The sequence below is a fragment of the Ambystoma mexicanum genome, chromosome 10, assembly GCF_040938575.1.
Source record: "Ambystoma mexicanum isolate Mex_15411 chromosome 10, UKY_AmexF1_1, whole genome shotgun sequence".
NCBI classification, from domain to species: Eukaryota; Metazoa; Chordata; class Amphibia; order Caudata; family Ambystomatidae; genus Ambystoma; species Ambystoma mexicanum.
In genome coordinates this window covers 1,706,792,091-1,706,809,478 of record NC_090932.1, presented here as the reverse complement: position 1 = coordinate 1,706,809,478, position 17,388 = coordinate 1,706,792,091, and the positions used below count along the sequence as shown (strand labels likewise).

The window sequence follows — 17,388 nt, the reverse complement described above, 5'->3', positions numbered from 1 at the left end:
TATAGGCATTGTTTCGGTTTATGAGCTGGAAATAAATTTAGGAGTTTAACAAAAATAATGTTTACTATAATCCTGAAAAGAAACGCTTAAAAAACACATTTGGTGCACCTTGTTGAATTGGGCTTTAAAAGCCTCACTGTGGCTTAACTGCTGCCCATTTTAGAGAGTTGCATTTTGAATTGTTTAGAACTATAGTGATGACTTATTAGGTCAGTCATTTAGGTAAAATGGCCATGAAAGTCAAGACCATGTAATGGCATATTAACTATATTTAAAAAGAAGCAACATTTTTTTTCACCACTATATTTATTAAAAAGAGGCAGAGATTCAATCGGACACTGTGTACATAGCACAAAAACACGACTGTAGCAATCCAAAACATGGGTGCTTTACAATTAAAAAATGGGTGAGAGGACCCAGAACCAGTCCAGAAAGTCACACGAGTCTGGTGGGGCCCAGCCCAGGGACCAAGCGAGTCCGGTGGGGCCCAGCCCAGGGACCAAGCGAGTCCGGTGGGGGCCCAGCCCAGGGACCAAGCGAGTCCGGTGGGGGCCCAGCCCAGGGACCAAGCGAGTCCGGTGGGGGCCCAGCCCAGGGACCAAGCGAGTCCGGTGGGGGCCCAGCCCAGGGACCAAGCGAGTCCGGTGGGGGCCCAGCCCAGGGACCAAGCGAGTCCGGTGGGGGCCCAGCCCAGGGACCAAGCGAGTCCGGTGGGGGCCCAGCCCAGGGACCAAGCGAGTCCGGTGGGGGCCCAGCCCAGGGACCAAGCGAGTCCAGTGGGGGCCCAGCCCAGGGACCAAGCGAGTCCGGTGGGGGCCCAGCCCAGGGACCAAGCGAGTCCGGTGGGGGCCCAGCCCAGGGACCAAGCGAGTCCGGTGGGGCCCAGCCCAGGGTCCAAGCGAGTCCGGTGGGGCCCAGCCCAGGGTCCAAGCGAGTCCGGTGGGGCCCAGCCCAGGGTCCAAGCGAGTCCGGTGGGGCCCAGCCCAGGGTCCAAGCGAGTCCGGTGGGGGCCCAGCCCAGGGACCAAGCGAGTCCAGTGGGGCCCAGCCCAGGGACCAAGCGAGTCCGGTGGGGCCCAGCCCAGGGACCAAGCGAGTGCGGTGGGGCCCAGCCCAGGGTCCAAGCGAGTCCGGTGGGGCCCAGCCCAGGGAGAGAGCAAGTGAGTCCGGTGGGGCCCAGCCCAGGGAGAGAGCAAGTGAGTCCGGTGGGGCCCAGCCCAGGGAGAGAGCAAGTGAGTCCGGTGGGGCCCAGCCCAGGGAGAGAGCAAGTGAGTCCGGTGGGGCCCAGCCCAGGGAGAGAGCAAGTGAGTGAGAGGGGACCTAGATCCCGGTCCAGGGAGTCATACAAGTATCCATGCCAAGGGCAAAGAGCAAGGGAATTGGGAACTACACTTGTGTCGAAAAGACGAGGTTTGGCTCCTTCTTCTTAATCCGGTAGTTCCCAATTTTGTTTTGGAGGGCTTTTCTGTACTCGGCTGCAGAGAGTAATGGAAAGCCATAACATGGATAAATTCTGAAATGCAAAAAAAACATGTGTAAGAAGTTTGAAAAGAGCAAGCAAAGTACTTTTTGGTTGACACATGGCTGTGAGAAATAAAGCAGACAATTTTTACTGTATGCCCTCGAATGTGCTTTAGTAATTCCATTTATGTACCTTGTATAGCGTCCTGTCGATGACGATCCAGTGTTAACCTCCCCTTTGCTGCCATCAGTTCTTCTTTTGTGAACAAAAGATCCAGCCGCTTATTCTGTAGGTAACGTGCTGGGTTGCCAGTGTGTAATTTTCTGGCAGTTACCACAATCTCCCTCAACTTCACTGGGTTCACTAACACATCTGCAAACCTGCATGTCCCATCTGTCACAAGGGGTATTTTTCTCTGTGTGCACAAAAATGAAAAAAATACTACATTTCTCAAAGCTGTCAATCTGATCAAAGAATGGCAATTCCTTAGTTGTTTCCCATTTATTTGCATAATTGGTATATTGTGAAGAAATGACCAATGTCAGGTTTCCCCATGTACAGTGCATTGGTAAAGGAGCCATACAAGCAATGCCTACCAGGAGATACATTTGGCTCCCAGGCCAACTAATGTCGATCACGTACACCTACGGGAATTTAACTACCTATGGGAATTTAACTATGTGCTTGCTTTTATAACTATCTAAAAAATTAAAAATTAAATAAAAATTAGGACACCACTATATGACATTGGCAGCATAACGGGTCTTAAGTAATGGACATGTTACATGTGGGCATATAATGAGTGATGGACAATAACCGGTGAATACATGAGCCACAGTATTTCAGCTACCTTTTCTCACCCTTTTGACATTTGTCTAGAAGCCCTATGGCTTCATAGGAATGTTGGGGAGGAGGGTTTCAGATTTGGGTGGAGACACACAGAAGCCTACAACCAATAGCATTTGGATAGAGAAAGAAACATTTATTTATTTCATAGGGGCACAAACCAACTTTTATTTAACTCTAATGGCACTTACCTCTGATGCAGTTGCAGTTGATGGGCCAGGGTTGGGATTTGGATCGGGAAAAACTGTTTCTGTGGCTCCCGTCCGCCGCCTCTTTATCCACTGGAGGGCCAGTTCCAAGCAGTGCTCAACTGCTACCTGCTGGCGGGAATCCATTGTGTCCCAGTATGCTGAAATAATAGTACAAATATTATTACACATGTTAATACAGTACACATTTTAATGACAATTACCAAGATTGCAATGTAGTTACTCAAAGCACATACCGGTTAAGCTTTCCACCATATTGTCATCTTTGTCTATCGGGGGCCGATCAACCGTTTCCGTTGTCCCTGGTCCATAATCTCCAAATGATGATTCCATGCTCCCCCTCAAGACACTGCTCATGTCTTCATGTTCAGTGTCTTGTTCACAATGGGCTATTCCTGCCCCATTTAAGCCCTGGTGCATTTCGAGTCTGCGTGGCCTTAGATGTGACTCTATTGGCCATGAAGCTTGGGGACTATATAGTGGTGGTGCCATGGTCTTACTGAGTTCATCTGGCTGTATACCCTGTGTAAATGGCGTGGAGTGGATAAGCCGTTGTTGTGGCTGGCTAGTGTGGTACAAGTATGGTTCACACCCCTGATTAGGTGTAGCCCATTGCCCTTTGGAAGCCGCCATATCCGGGAGAGGTAGAGGCAGTGGCGTATGGAGGCCTTGTTGCGATGATGTATTTGGGAAACCCCTGAATTGTGGAGGTGTAAATACCTCGGAATGTTCAACCCTCCCTGTGACTGCCCTTGGCGACAGTCTAATTTGCACCTCTGGAAACACTGGAGTAAGAGGAAGAGGATGTGCCATGAACATAGACACCTCTGCTAGCTTGGAAGGATGCAAATTCTTTTTGGCTAGAGCTTGTTTCTTTCCGCTTACTTCACTACTGTCACTCTGTGAAGGACCCTCTTTCCCACATCTTTTTTTTTTACTCGCTTCATTACTCTCATCCCTCATTTCTTGCAGTACAGTGTTCAAAACGACACTAGCTCCTCTCTTTCCTCCAGATAGTTTTTTTACATGTGCCTTTTCTTTGAGGTGGCATAAGAGGGCATCACCCGTCATGTTTCGGGGCACATTTTTTCGGATAAAAGTAATACAGGTTGATCGTTCTGAAAAATAAAATTATATATAAAATGATAGCAACTTCTAGTACTGCAAACAGCACTCACAACACACGCCCGACACAAACACCTGCAACCACTGAACAGCCCTGGCACGACAATCCAGTGCCCACTTCCAAACCAACATAGAAAACAGTTTGTCCTAGTTCCACATGCATCAACAGAAAAGCACAAACTCTATACTTAACCGCCTTCCCTTACTAACCAACCCCCTAACTCCTCTATGTAGAGCCAATTGAGCACGTGGGGACTGTAATAATGGTGCCGGTGCGCTACACAAATGAAACATTCTTCTATGATTAACAAATCCCCTTTGCGTTATTGAAATACACCTTGAGAAGCTACGAGAGATTTAGATGGCTGACATAGTATCAACTAGTGACTCACAACAACTTACCACCAGACAATACAATTGTTCCTGAGTAATCCTTTTTCCGAATCACATCGTTTCCGTCGTGGTCCAGTTCTACAGTATCAAAAAAGGCACGAATGCGCCCCCCGCCATCTCCACGCAAGTCGTCAGTGATGAACTCCACGTCTTCTTTTCCCAAGCACTGAACGGTATCGTCAGATTCAAAGTGCACCACAAAAAAAGAGTCATCTGAGCACCAAGATTGGGCCATCTTATTAAATTTCCTAGTGGTCTGAAAGACACCCAAATGTTAAAATACCCAATGCAAGGCATAAATTATTCCACTAAATTTGAAAACCGATGTTTCATTTCAACTAGTCGCAATATAAACTTTATGGAAAATGGCAACTAGTAATGCATGCTATGTGAGCAAAGCGGTTTATCGGGCCAGTAGAGTGGATGCAGGGGATTGAGTAGCACATGTTCATTTTCCCAGAAAAGGGGTGATTGAGATTGGGCATTAGTTTACCAGAATTAATATTTTATTTATATCGCACTCATACACAAAGTGTGTCAGAGTGCGTAATGGCAAGGGAGGAGTGGAACAAAAACAACAATCTTACTAGGCCCAGTGACATTGGGAACGCGCAAGTGCATGTGAGAGGGGAAGGGGAAAAGTGCATGGAGGGGGCAGGGGGTGGGAAGCGCGGAGCACAGTAGAAAAAGATAAATAGAAAATAAATAAATAATAAAGACAACAAACAGTGGTAGTGCAGCCAGCAAGTGGCAAGTGCTGGGTTAAGGCAGCAGACAGGGTAGGTCTGATAAGTGCATGAAGAAAAAGGGAGAGGGGGCAACTGTGGGTGGGTGGCAGGGTGGGCAGTCACTTCCCACCTAAGTTACCTTGGAACTTAGGAGATATTACTTGTCACGTCCAAAGAATAAACAGTTTCACAGAACACTCTAAAAGTTGTTGGAATGAAAATATGTTATAGTACAAATACTGCCATATGTTTGGATACAGGCTGAATAAAAATGTACTCAAAAAGCCAAATCTGGAATATACTATTAATTTTTGCACAGCTATCCTTTACATTTTGCGGACCAAAAACCTCCTATCTACTGTTGGTGACTGGACACCTATTGTAGTTTCTCATCACAGCCACACACTTTGTATATATGCACTCTATTCAGAGCATCACTCTCTCCCCACGTTTCATCTACACTGGATTCTCTCCCCTTCTCTCTCTGGCGTCCTCGCATGCATCCCCTCTTGTCATGTCACTCACGATTTCTCACTCTACTCACATGATATGATAATTTCTTTATAGCACGCCTATACACAATGTGTTACAAATCGCTTCGAGGCAAGGGAGAATACAATGACACTCTTACAGGCCATGAACAGTAAGAGTTTACTCAGCCTGACGACATGTCAGATAGTGCAAAAGCTACGACATACATAAGGAAGGGAGGGGGAGAGTGGGAAGGAAACGATACAGTGGGCTAGTCAAGCATAGGCATAGTCTAGTGTACATCATTGCAGTGGGCAGCACAGTGGACTAGTCAAGCATAGGCTAGTGTACATCAATGCAGTGGGCAGCACAGTGGGCTAGTCAAACATAGGCATGCTTATCTTATAGAGTAATTTAGTTGCTCTGCCAATAAGATAAGAAGCGTGGGTGGGTAGGCTAACACAGTTTGACTGGTAGGGCAGAAACAGTTTGGCAGGTAGGCTATTGCGAAATACTACCAGTGGTAGAGACACAGTTAGTTCTATGTTGGTACTGGTACAATGGCTATATTATATATGTGAGAGAAGGAGTGACGTTGAATTTAGCGTGCTGGGAGCAAACCTATATCAAGTGGGTGTACAGGCTGGGGTGGCGGTAACAAACCATAACATAGGCGGGTGAAAAGCCACTGGCTATTGTTGGTATGTATCCAGAACGTGAGGCGGGGCAAGACTGGATTCCGGCGTTATTCTGTAATTCAACCGGACATAGCTGCTTGGCCAGAAATGGTGCTGCGTGTCCATTGACAGGTGTAGGTGTCGTAGCCAGAGAGAATATGACAGATTGCGGGTAGTGGCAAGAGGAGCCTTAGCACTAGCAGGACGGAGGGGCCGCAAAGGGTAGTGTGGGGACAACATAAGTAGAAAATTAGAGCAGCAATCGCATGTGTAACACACAGGAAGGGTGGCAGAGCCCAAAAATAAAAAACTATGAATACAGGTAGGGCAGCAAAGAACTGCTTGTTCGGTATGTGTGAGCAGAACAGCCTGCATACACACACAAGCAGGGAGAGACACTTAACACAGCACGGCAGGGCCACAACAAGCTGCATCAGATCGCAACACAGGAGGAAGAAGGCTGCGAGCCAGCCAGTGCCTAGACTCCGAAACATCTGCATGGAATGTCCAGTTCAGGCACTGCAGACTCCAAGGCTTGGGAAAAGGCCATCGGATGAAACAGCAGCACACTGGGCATCGGAGGGGTGGGGGGGAATGGCACACTGGGCATTGGAGGGGTGGGGGGGAATGGCAGCACAGGGTAACGGTGGGGGGCTAGCTGCACAGGGTAACAGAGGGGGTGGGGGGGCATTGCAGTAGAGGGTAACGGCGGGCTGGGGGGGCTAGCAGCACCAGGGTAACGGTGGGGGGCTAGCACACGGGGGATCGGAGGGGCTGGGGGGCTAGCTGCACAGGGTAACGGTGGGGGGATAGTAGCACACTGGGCATCGGAGGGGTGGGGGGAATGGCACACTGGGCATTGGAGGGGTGGGGGGAATGGCAGTACAGGGCAACGGCGGGCTGGGGGGGGCATTGCAGCACAGGGTAACGGAGGGGGTGGGGGGGCCTAGCAGTACAGGGTAACGGAGGGGGTGGGGGGGCCTAGCAGTACAGGGTAACGGAGGGGGTGGGGGGGCATTGCAGCAGAGGGTAACGGCGGGCTGGGGGGGGCTAGCAGTACAGGGTAACGGAGGGGGTGGGGGGGCCTAGCAGTACAGGGTAACGGAGGGGGTGGGGGGGCATTGCAGCAGAGGGTAACGGCGGGCTGGGGGGGCTAGCAGTACAGGGTAACGGAGGGGGTGGGGGGGCCTAGCAGTACAGGGTAACGGAGGGGGTGGGGGGGCATTGCAGTACAGGGTAACGGAGGGGGTGGGGGGATAGTAGCACACTGGGCATCGGAGGGGTGGGGGGGAATGGCAGCACAGGGTAACGGTGGGGGGCTAGCTGCACAGGGTAACGGAGGGGGTGGGGGGATAGTAGCACACGGGGGATCGGAGGGGCTGGGGGGGCTAGCTGCACAGGGTAACGGAGGGGGTGGGGGGCCTAGCAGTACAGGGTAACGGAGGGGGTGGGGGGGCCTAGCAGTACAGGGTAACGGAGGGGGTGGGGGGGCATTGCAATAGAGGGTAACGGCGGGCTGGGGGGGGCTAGCAGTACAGGGTAACGGAGGGGGTGGGGGGCCTAGCAGTACAGGGTAACGGAGGGGGTGGGGGGCATTGCAGTACAGGGTAACGGAGGGGGTGGGGGGGCATTGCAGTAGAGGATAACGGCGGGCTGGGGGGGCTAGCAGCACAGGGTAATGGTGGGGGGCTAGCACACGGGGGATCGGAGGGGCTGGGGGGGCTAGCTGCACAGGGTAACGGAGGGGGTGGGGGGATAGTAGCACACTGGGCATCGGAGGGGTGGGGGGGAATGGCAGTACAGGGTAACGGAGGGGGTGGGGGGGCCTAGCAGTACAGGGTAACGGAGGGGGTGGGGGGGGCATTGCAGTAGAGGATAACGGCGGGCTGGGGGGGCTAGCAGCACAGGGTAACGGTGGGGGGCTATAGCACACGGGGGATCGGAGGGGCTGGGGGGGCTAGCTGCACAGGGTAACGGAGGGGGTGGGGGGATAGTAGCACACTGGGCATCGGAGGGGTGGGGGGGAATGGCAGTACAGGGTAACGGAGGGGGTGGGGGGCCTAGCAGTACAGGGTAACGGAGGGGGTGGGGGGGCATTGCAGTAGAGGATAACGGCGGGCTGGGGGGGCTAGCAGCGCAGGGTAACGGTGGGGGGCTATAGCACACGGGGGATCGGAGGGGCTGGGGGGGCTAGCTGCACAGGGTAACGGAGGGGGTGGGGGGATAGTAGCACACTGGGCATCGGAGTGGTGGGGGGGAATGGCAGTACAGGGTAACGGAGGGGGTGGGGGGGCATTGCAGTAGAGGATAACGGCGGGCTGGGGGGGCTACCAGCACAGGGTAACGGTGGGGGTGGGGGGGCTAGCTGCACAGGGTAACGGAGGGGGTGGGGGGGCATTGCAGCACAGGGTAACGGGGGGTGGGGGGGGAATTAGCACACATGCAATAATGGCATGTTGGGTGGGGGGGGGGGGGTTAGGGAACCTGCCTGTTATTGGCTGGCGAGCATTTTCCCGAAATGCGAATGAAACGCGAATGTTGGGCGTAATGGGCATTTAAAGCAAACAGCTGCTGCTAGACGTCGGGATCGCGGTGCACGGCGGTTTCTGTAAGGTATGTTGGCCGGGATCGGGTGGCTGACCTGGGGTGGGGGGCAGCGGAACATAGCTCGGGGCAGCGCGCCGAAACGCGATCTGGCGGAATCGAATGCAATAATGGGGTATGGTGGCCTGGGGGGGGGAATTATAATTTTATGCGTGGCAGCAGGATTGATCATGCACCGCCCAGCACGCTCCCAAGCCAGAAGCCAGTTACCACGGCAACGCGTGCCCTTCGCCATATTTGAAAATATATTTTCGGGCATCACACGCGGTCAACGCTGATTGCGTGCGCGCAATACCGCACAATGTGAACAGCAATAAGGACTAGAATGCAGGGCGCAGCGCGGCCCGAATTGCATGCGCCTGGCGTCGCTCGATCCCCACACGGATTTAAAATATAATTAAGCACGACGTGACAAAAAATACAAAATAAAGCTGCGAAGTGCTTACCTTCTATCAGCGTGATCTCGCAATCCCTCCAAACAGTTTTGCAAGTCCGATTGTGTTGAAAAGTGCCCATATATATCCCAAAGACCATACCCCCCACAAAGCAAGTCCATGATATAGACAGAGAGGACAGACTGGGTTGGGGAAGGAATGCTGGGAAATGATAGACAGAGAGGAAAGACTGGGTAGGAAAAGCAAAGCAGGGACAGAATAGGCAGAAAGGAAAGACTTGATTGAAAGGAAACCAATGTAGCCCAAAAGTTTAGCCCATGTCGTTTTTTATAACTGTGCTTGGAGAAAAAAAATTGTTGTTGAAATATACATACTTGTCAACATTCTGTGACCGAAAAGATGTAGGATTTTTCAAGTTTCAAAAACATTATTTAGCATAATGACATCACAGGAAATTACAAAACATATATTATTAGCATCACTGGAGCATTCGAAAATGCTAACCCATCAAACAGCACAACATGGAAAGATGCTCAAATGTTTAAAATGTATAATTGTGAATGGTAAATTAACACCAAATTCAATTACCTAACTTCACAGAAAATAATCACACTGAGCTGGTAGGCAATGTTTGACACTGCTCTGTAACAGCAGCCTGGGCAGTACATATTTATTCCAGCAGTGCAGGTTGAACAACATGGAGACTGATACCCTCCTCAGTCTGATAGGCAGATACTGTGTATGTTGGTACGCTCTGCCACTGAATTAAAATCTGGTGCTGTGTCCCCATGTGCACCCAGTCCCCGCCTGCAGCCTTGCGCCCAATCCTTTCCCCTTCCCCTCCCTCCGCCCGCCTCCCGGCCCTCCCTCCACCCGTGATTGGCCACTCGGGCCTAGACTCTTGGAGGCATGCACTAAATTTTAGCTTGCGTCACATCTAGACAGGATTATGAATGTTAGCATGTACCACACTTAGATGGAACTCTCAATTTCAGCTTGCGTCACATAACAGGATTGTTAATGTTAGCATGTACCACACTTAGATGGAATTCTTGACTCTAGTCTGCGCCGCACCGAGACAGGATTATGAATGCTAGCATGCGCCACACTTAGATGAAACTGTGAATGATGACAAGTGCAACACCCGAATGGAATCATGATCACTAGCCCTCCTCACATCTAGACAGAATTTTGAAATTAGCAAGCGCCACACACTCAGAAGGAATAGTGAATGATAGCAAGCATCACACCTAGACACAATTGCAAGGACAGAAAGGCCAACTAACCAATCCACTAACGATCTCATCTCTCTGCATACTGTAAAACACCCCAAGCCCAGCCAACGGACCCACCGGGCTGAGGCTGCCAACAGCAAATCACTGCTCTCTTGCACTTTTCCAGCTTATTCCCACTAACTCACCCCCCCTCTCCCTTTTTCAGAGCCGCCAGGGGACCACTCCGGTGGTGATAGTGCGCGGTATAAATATCCTTTAACATTAACATTAACTTGCCTCCACTGGTGGTTCACCTAAGGTCTGTCCCAGCAAGAGTGCAGGGCAGAGTCATGTAGCCATGCATGCCAACCCTCCCGATTTAGGCGGGAGACTCCCGATTTTTTTCATTAAAAACAGTACAATTAGTAACTGTCTGCCGCCTAAAATAACAATATCCCCAATGCATTCCTTTGGGGAAAATCTGTGGACGGTAGGACTGTTTCAAAAACAGTAGCCTACTGCCTAAATCAATAGGGTTGGCAAGTATGAATATATTGTGCAAAACTAAGAAAAAAACGAGCCTATTAGTTTAACTGGCAAAGACAAACTTTAGCTGCAAACATGGACTGTAAATCTCTTTATGAAGTATGTGCAGGCAGAGTGCAGGGCTGTGCGAAGATATTGTATTGTTTATTTATATAGCACCTATACACAGAAAAGTGTTTCCAAGCGCTCAAGGAGGGTGGGCACAAGGGGGAATACCAACAGCCAGCTAGGGCCCTTGCAATACTGAGACGATAATAGTCTGCACAGGCAGAGCAAGAGACTAGAGGCAACCTGCAAGGAGTTTTCACATATCCATCCCCAATGCTGCCTATATTTTAGTTTACATGTTTTACTTGTTTACAGCTGCAACATACTTGCCGATAAAATGACATCTGGGAATCGAAAGAAACGTGGTCCATATGGAAAAGAACTGGTAGGCATATTATTTCTTTTCTGCTTGCTTTACTTACATCTGCTTAAGAAATGTTAATTATTTAAGAGTACCATCCATAGTATTTATTGTTTGGGGGTAGAGACAGTAGGCTATTCAGGCTGCCCTCGGCCACCTCCTCTCCATCTCTCATCACCTAACTGCCATTCAAGATTGGTGTGATCGTATCTCTCCAGTGGCTCCCAGTGGATACAAGGATTACATTCAAAACCCTTGACCTTGTCCACAAGGCTTTCTGGGGCCTGGGTCCAAAATACTTTCAGCTATCCCTCCTCAAATACCTCCCCTCTCAGGCTCTTCGCTCCGCTACCTCTCTGTCCCTCAGGGACAGTCGGTTTTCAAAGAAACGAGCTGGGGATAGATCTCTGTCTTCGTCTGGTACCTCCCTCTGGAACATCCTCCCTGCCACTCTGAATTAATAAACGAAATAAATACAATTGTAAATGTGGGTACATATATAGGGAGTTTTAATAAAAAATTTTGCCAGAAGTGTGCTTCTTTTAAATAGTCACACACTCCTTTTCTTTTCACATGTATTGGTCATATCATTAAAGTTCAATTACATTTTCTTTCATATACAGAGAACAACATTCATAGATGTCAACCAAAGCACATCTTGCGCGAATGACTTTGAACCCAATTCAAAAAGGACCAGAATAACAGAATCAGCAACTACAGAAGAAAGCCATTCATGTAAAATACAGCCATCATCTTGCGAGGAAGCAATTGGGACTTTTAGTTCCTGTTCAGATTCTGAATCTTTTACTTCACAATTAAATAGTGATGATGGTGGCATATCATCAAATTATGAGGGACATTGCACACCAGAGGATTTTGTGGCTATTCCGGCCACAGGGATTGATGTTGACGATGAACTCTTTGAAAAAGTCCTTATGGAATCCAAGTTACGAAATTGTGATGTGCTTGTAGATGATTGTGAAGATGACAACTTATTTAGTGAGCAAGGAGAGATTTTGGATGATATTGATTTCCCTGAAGGAGAAACCACTGAAATTGACGGCATCCCTCAGGAAATTCCTCCAGGGACTGAACACATTCACTCTGGTACAACCACATCACTCGGGGCTGCTGTTTTGATGATTTGTTGTCTACTAATTAAGTTTAAGTTACCAGATGAGGCAATTTCAGATATTCTAACAGTAATCGGGATGCTTCTTCCTCAAGGTCACTGCATGATCAAATCTTTGTACCACCTTAGACTTTTTTTTAAGGATTTGGCTAACAATCTGATACCAACAGTTCACTATTATTGTTCTTCATGTTATACCCCAGTTAAAAAGAGTACTCAACAATGTACTAGTCACGTTTGTGGGAAAAACCTGACCGAACCTGGTGCTATGTCCTATTTTGTTCAGCTATCAATTATTGCTCAGTTGCAAAGTCTGTGGAAAAGAAATGATTTTTCAGATTATGTTAGAACACATCGATTTAAACATTACTCAGAAAACATAGGAAATATTAGCGATATTTATGACGGGCTGCTCTACAAAGAGATGTATAAAAAAGGTATTCTAAGTGACAAGAATAATTTGTCATTCTCAATGAATACAGACGGGGTACCAATTTTCAAGTCTTCAAATGTAAGCATGTGGCCTGTTTATATGTTAATAAATGAGCTGCCAATAGCCATGAGGAAAAAAAGACATAATATATTGCTCTATGGGATATGGATATCCCCGGGCAAGCCTCCAATGTGGTCATTTCTGCAACCTTTGTATGAGGAACTTGCGTTGCTCGAAAAAGGTTATGAATTTCATGACGAAAATGGACCTTTTGTTTCAAGGTGTGCCCTGTTAACATGCACATGTGACTTGCCAGCAAGGGCTTTAGTTTATAACTGTGTACAATTTAATGGGTACTACAGCTGTTGGCATTGTCTACAAAAAGGGAAGCGTTATAAGTTTCAGAATGGAGGCTCATCACATATTTCCTTATGATGAAAATGATCCTAAAGGGAACCAAACAATGGGAACCAAAACAACTATGAGTATAGACATTGAGTCAGCTATTGGTAAAATACAAACTGGTGATGCAAATCACGTAGTAAGGGGCCACAAGGGTCCATTTTGGTTTTTGTACTTACAATATACAGACGCAAGAAATAGCTGTGTCATTGATTATATGCACGGAGTGTGTTTGGGTGTCATGAATCTCTTGCTGCAAAATTGGTTCTCAAAAGAGAACAAGGACAAATACTTTTCCTTTTTTGATAAAAAAGAATATGTCAGCAATGCTCTAAAAAAGATTAAGCCAACACTGTTTGTCACACGGGTTCCACGTACAATCGAAGACCTTGTACATTGGAAAGCATCAGAGTTCAGAAACTTTCTATTGTACTGGGGTGTACCAATATTAAAAAAGGTACTAACCGAATCTTATTTTGTACATTTCTGTTTACTATCACGAGGTATTTATCAGCTGTCAAAAGAGAGCATTAGTGAGCAGGATTTATCTGATGCTGAAAGATGTTTAATCACATTTGTTGAACTCTACGAACAGTTGTATGGTGAAAGAGGAATGACTCTTAACCTTCACAATCTGATCCATCTGACAGACTGCGTACGTTTTACAGGCCCGCTGTATATCAATAATTGTTTTATTTTTGAAGATTTGAATGGCTTTCTGTTAAAAAATATTCATGCCAAACAAGGTGTTGACATGCAAATTTTGCATGTAATTGGGCTTTGGAAGGTGACACCTTTGCTGTTTGAAGTGCACAAAAAACAACTATCAGATGAAGTGATAGACCTGTATCATAGTGCAATCAATTGTACTAGATTACCAGACAAAAGTAAAGAAATTGATATGGGAATATGTGCGCTGGGGAAAATTGTTTGGAAACAATTGCCGGAAGAGCATTACAAGCTACTGCAAAACATGTATGGTTTAAAGGAAACTACAGTGAAGTGCTTCCTAAGAGTAAATATGTACAAAAGGGGTTTTTATGTTTATGGATCAGAGTACTGCAGATTGAAAAAGAGACAGCAGAGTGCTGTATCCTATAGAAAGGGAAACCAGCTTGCATTGGGAATTGCAGTTTGCTTTTTACAGTTCGGAGTGGATTCAGCAATATATAATGTTGCCTTGATCGAGAATTTCAAAATGATTGGTAGCATTGGACAGTTGTGGACTGTAGAAAAGGGTGACCTGGTTGATGCTGTGCCAATGAGTGCCATAACTAATGCCTGCAACCTGGTGCAAGTAGAGAGTGAAACATATATCATTGCACCACCAAATCGATATGACCTAGATTAAGAAGCAGAAGATTCTTTTAATTGGCTAAGGAAATCGCGGTAGCAGTAAAAGCGTTGCCGCCGCATGTAAGGGATACCGCCAAACTCGTGATGAGGCAGAAAGTGCTGTCACCATTACTTCATTGTGTGTTCTACTACTGACAGCTTTTTTACATGAAAATGAGGAGTAAAAAAACTGCTTTAAGAAGAACTGTGCTATTAATGTATCTAAGTACCCAGGATGTTAAGTAAAAGAAATGTTTACATCTGCCAAATATGTTTTATGAAAAGAAAATTACAAATATTAAATAAAAAGAACTGTAACTGTTATATGAGATTTGTATGGTCTTATGTTTTAAATCAAAACATCCTTTCAAATTTAATGCATACCAATTTTAGTCTGACTACATACTATTTGATTATTATTGAATTTATTAAGTGCAGACCAAGCTTCGAGAAACAGCAGAGCGCTTTACAGGGGTATACAACAATACAGATGCATAACAGAGCAGTTTTCAGAAATAACAGTAGAACAGATACGCAGCTGGGTGTGGTATATAGAGGGGCACAGAGGAGGAGTACAGCTGTACCTGGTGGCAGGCAGGAGATAGGCGGCCACCCGGTACAGCGAGCCAGGTGGCGCGATGGGAGGTATGGCCGAGGTGTTAGCCATTCCTTCTACCCATTGCTGCAAATTGGTATAGCCTGAATGTTAGCGACTAGGCATTATCTACTGGAGAAATTAGTTAAGTGCAGTTGGACTTGTAATTTGCACCAATAAAATGCAAAATGAATAAAACCTAATCTCTGCGAAATGTTTAATCAGATTAAAATGCTAAATAACGGCTACCAGCGTCGAAACTAGTTTGACATTATGTTGCCAACATTTAAATGCAGTAAAAATGTGTGCCTATGTTACTGGATTGTTTTTACAGAGATACAAGTTGGAAAAAATCAACAATACATCTTACAATGTATACTTGCTTGTAAAATAATCCAAAACAAATGCAGTAAAAAATGTGTAGTGTTGCTGGATTGGTTTTATTGAGAAACAAGTTAAAAAAAAAAAAAGAAAATCCACCACTTTAATAGCAAGCAATCCTTGCTTCAAAAAATCCAAAATAAATCCTGTAAAAATGCTGCCTGCCAATTTGTGTTAGTGGATTGTTTTTACTGAGAAACAAGTCAGTAAAACTCCTAAATAAATCCTGTAGAAATGCCTGCCTGCCAATTAGTGTTAGTGGATTGTTTTTAACTGAGAAACAAGTCAGTAAAACTCCAAAATAAATCCAATAGAAATGCCTTCCTGCCAATTAGTGTTAGTGGATTGTTTTTACTGAGAAACAAGTCAGTAAAACTCCAAAATAAATCCAGTAGAAATGCCTGCCTGCCAATTAGTGTTAGTGGATTGTTTTTACTGAGAAACAAGTCAATAAAAATCCAAAATAAATCCTCCAACCCAAGACAAATAAATCCTTGCTTGAAAAAATCCCCAAAAAATCCAAAATAACTCCCAAAAAAATCTGCAGCTTGAAAACAATCCAGAAGCAATCCCAAAACAATCCAAAAAGTGGATTTCTTTTTTACTAGGGTTGCACTTACCAGCCTCTAGATTCGTGAATCTAATCTATATGGCAATAGTCCAAGGAACCACCACACTGCCTGTTACTCCACAAAGGGCAATAATTGTGGTGAGTTTCAATTGCTTTTATGTAGATGCAACTGAGTTCGTAGATCTGAAGGCGCAAAGCAAACCAACCCCTCATGGTTAGATAAACACACACCAGGGACAGTTTCTGTACATTCTGCCCGTACGTTGGGTACTGTCAAAAACAACTGTAAACAAGGTAGACACATTCATGCGATATGCTCCGGTACATCACGCCATTTCCAAGAAACTGTGAGTCCACCATCCACCGCGTGGGAGCTAAACATACCCGCAGTAATGTCAGAATAGCCCGCCAGTGGGGTGAAGGTAACTATGGTTGTGCTGCCACGAAGATATACAAATAAAATGTCACAACCTCGGTTGAGACTGTATCAACAGAATTAGTGGAGACTGGAAGTGGTATGGATACACACCGTCCGTCGGTAGCCCCTCCCTCGATTGAGCAGCCCGTTCGTCTATCTGTGCATCCCATCAGCAGTGTGCTCGGGTGCAGTGTTTCTTTGAAAATGCCTGGTAAAACCAGAAGTGAATTGGTTAACAAAGCCAGTTCCCATCCTGGAAAGGAGCCCAACACATTGGCACTGTACATTACAGCTCCATCAGATGGCGCTCTCTCCCATAGTACACTCACATTTACTTAGTTCACAGAGTTCAGGCAGAGTTCACAATTACAGGACAATCCTGCAAAATACAGGACAGTTGGCTGCCCTATCGAGGGGGTTCTGCATCCAGGGTACTTGTGCTATCAGGGCAGTTTCTAGTCCATTTGGTGCCCAGGGCAAAACACTAAAATGCACCCTCCTGGCACTCCTTCCGCGTGCCACTCCCAAACTACACTCCAGGGTTAAGTTACTCCTACCCAATGTCAATAAATCACTGCTATACAAATGAAACACGTTTTTATTACATTGTGATTCAAGAACTGCAGTAAATCCTCAGACAAAACAGAGAACGCAAACAGTAAATACTAGTCTTGTTTTAAAGGTTTTTAAGGTTTGTGTCAATGTTTAGTCTATGTTAAGGGCACTGTCCTTGACTTTGCTGCTGCAAAAGCATTTATTGCGCCCCCTGCCCCCAAACCTCTCCTCCTTATCGATTTCCCCATACCCTTCCTCCTGGCCCTGCAATCTCCGTTTTCCCTCCTGCCTGCAAACAGAAACGTAAATACAATACCAAAACTATAATTTTCTAAGTCCCGGACTGAAAAGGTAAGGCATAAAAGCAAGGGACTAGCCATGTACACCTTACTTTTAGATTGCAAGGCACTTTGCAACCTTTCGGAGGATTTCATGACTGTGCTGTGCATTCTTCCTCCTCCCCCAAAGGGCACCTGCTTTTACGCCTG

At 46.7% G+C, this 17,388-nt stretch overlaps 1 protein-coding gene across 1 annotated transcript; it reads left to right on the top strand.

Annotated features, from left to right (window-relative positions):
* The first annotated feature begins 10,965 nt into the window (after positions 1–10,965).
* Positions 10,966–13,078, top strand: LOC138493109 (uncharacterized). The gene is made up of 2 exons (XM_069620320.1): positions 10,966–11,102; positions 11,702–13,078. Exons 1-2 carry the CDS (start codon positions 11,055–11,057, stop codon positions 13,076–13,078), a joined length of 1,425 nt encoding a protein of 474 aa, XP_069476421.1. The 5' UTR covers positions 10,966–11,054.
* The last annotated feature ends 4,310 nt before the right edge of the window (positions 13,079–17,388 follow it).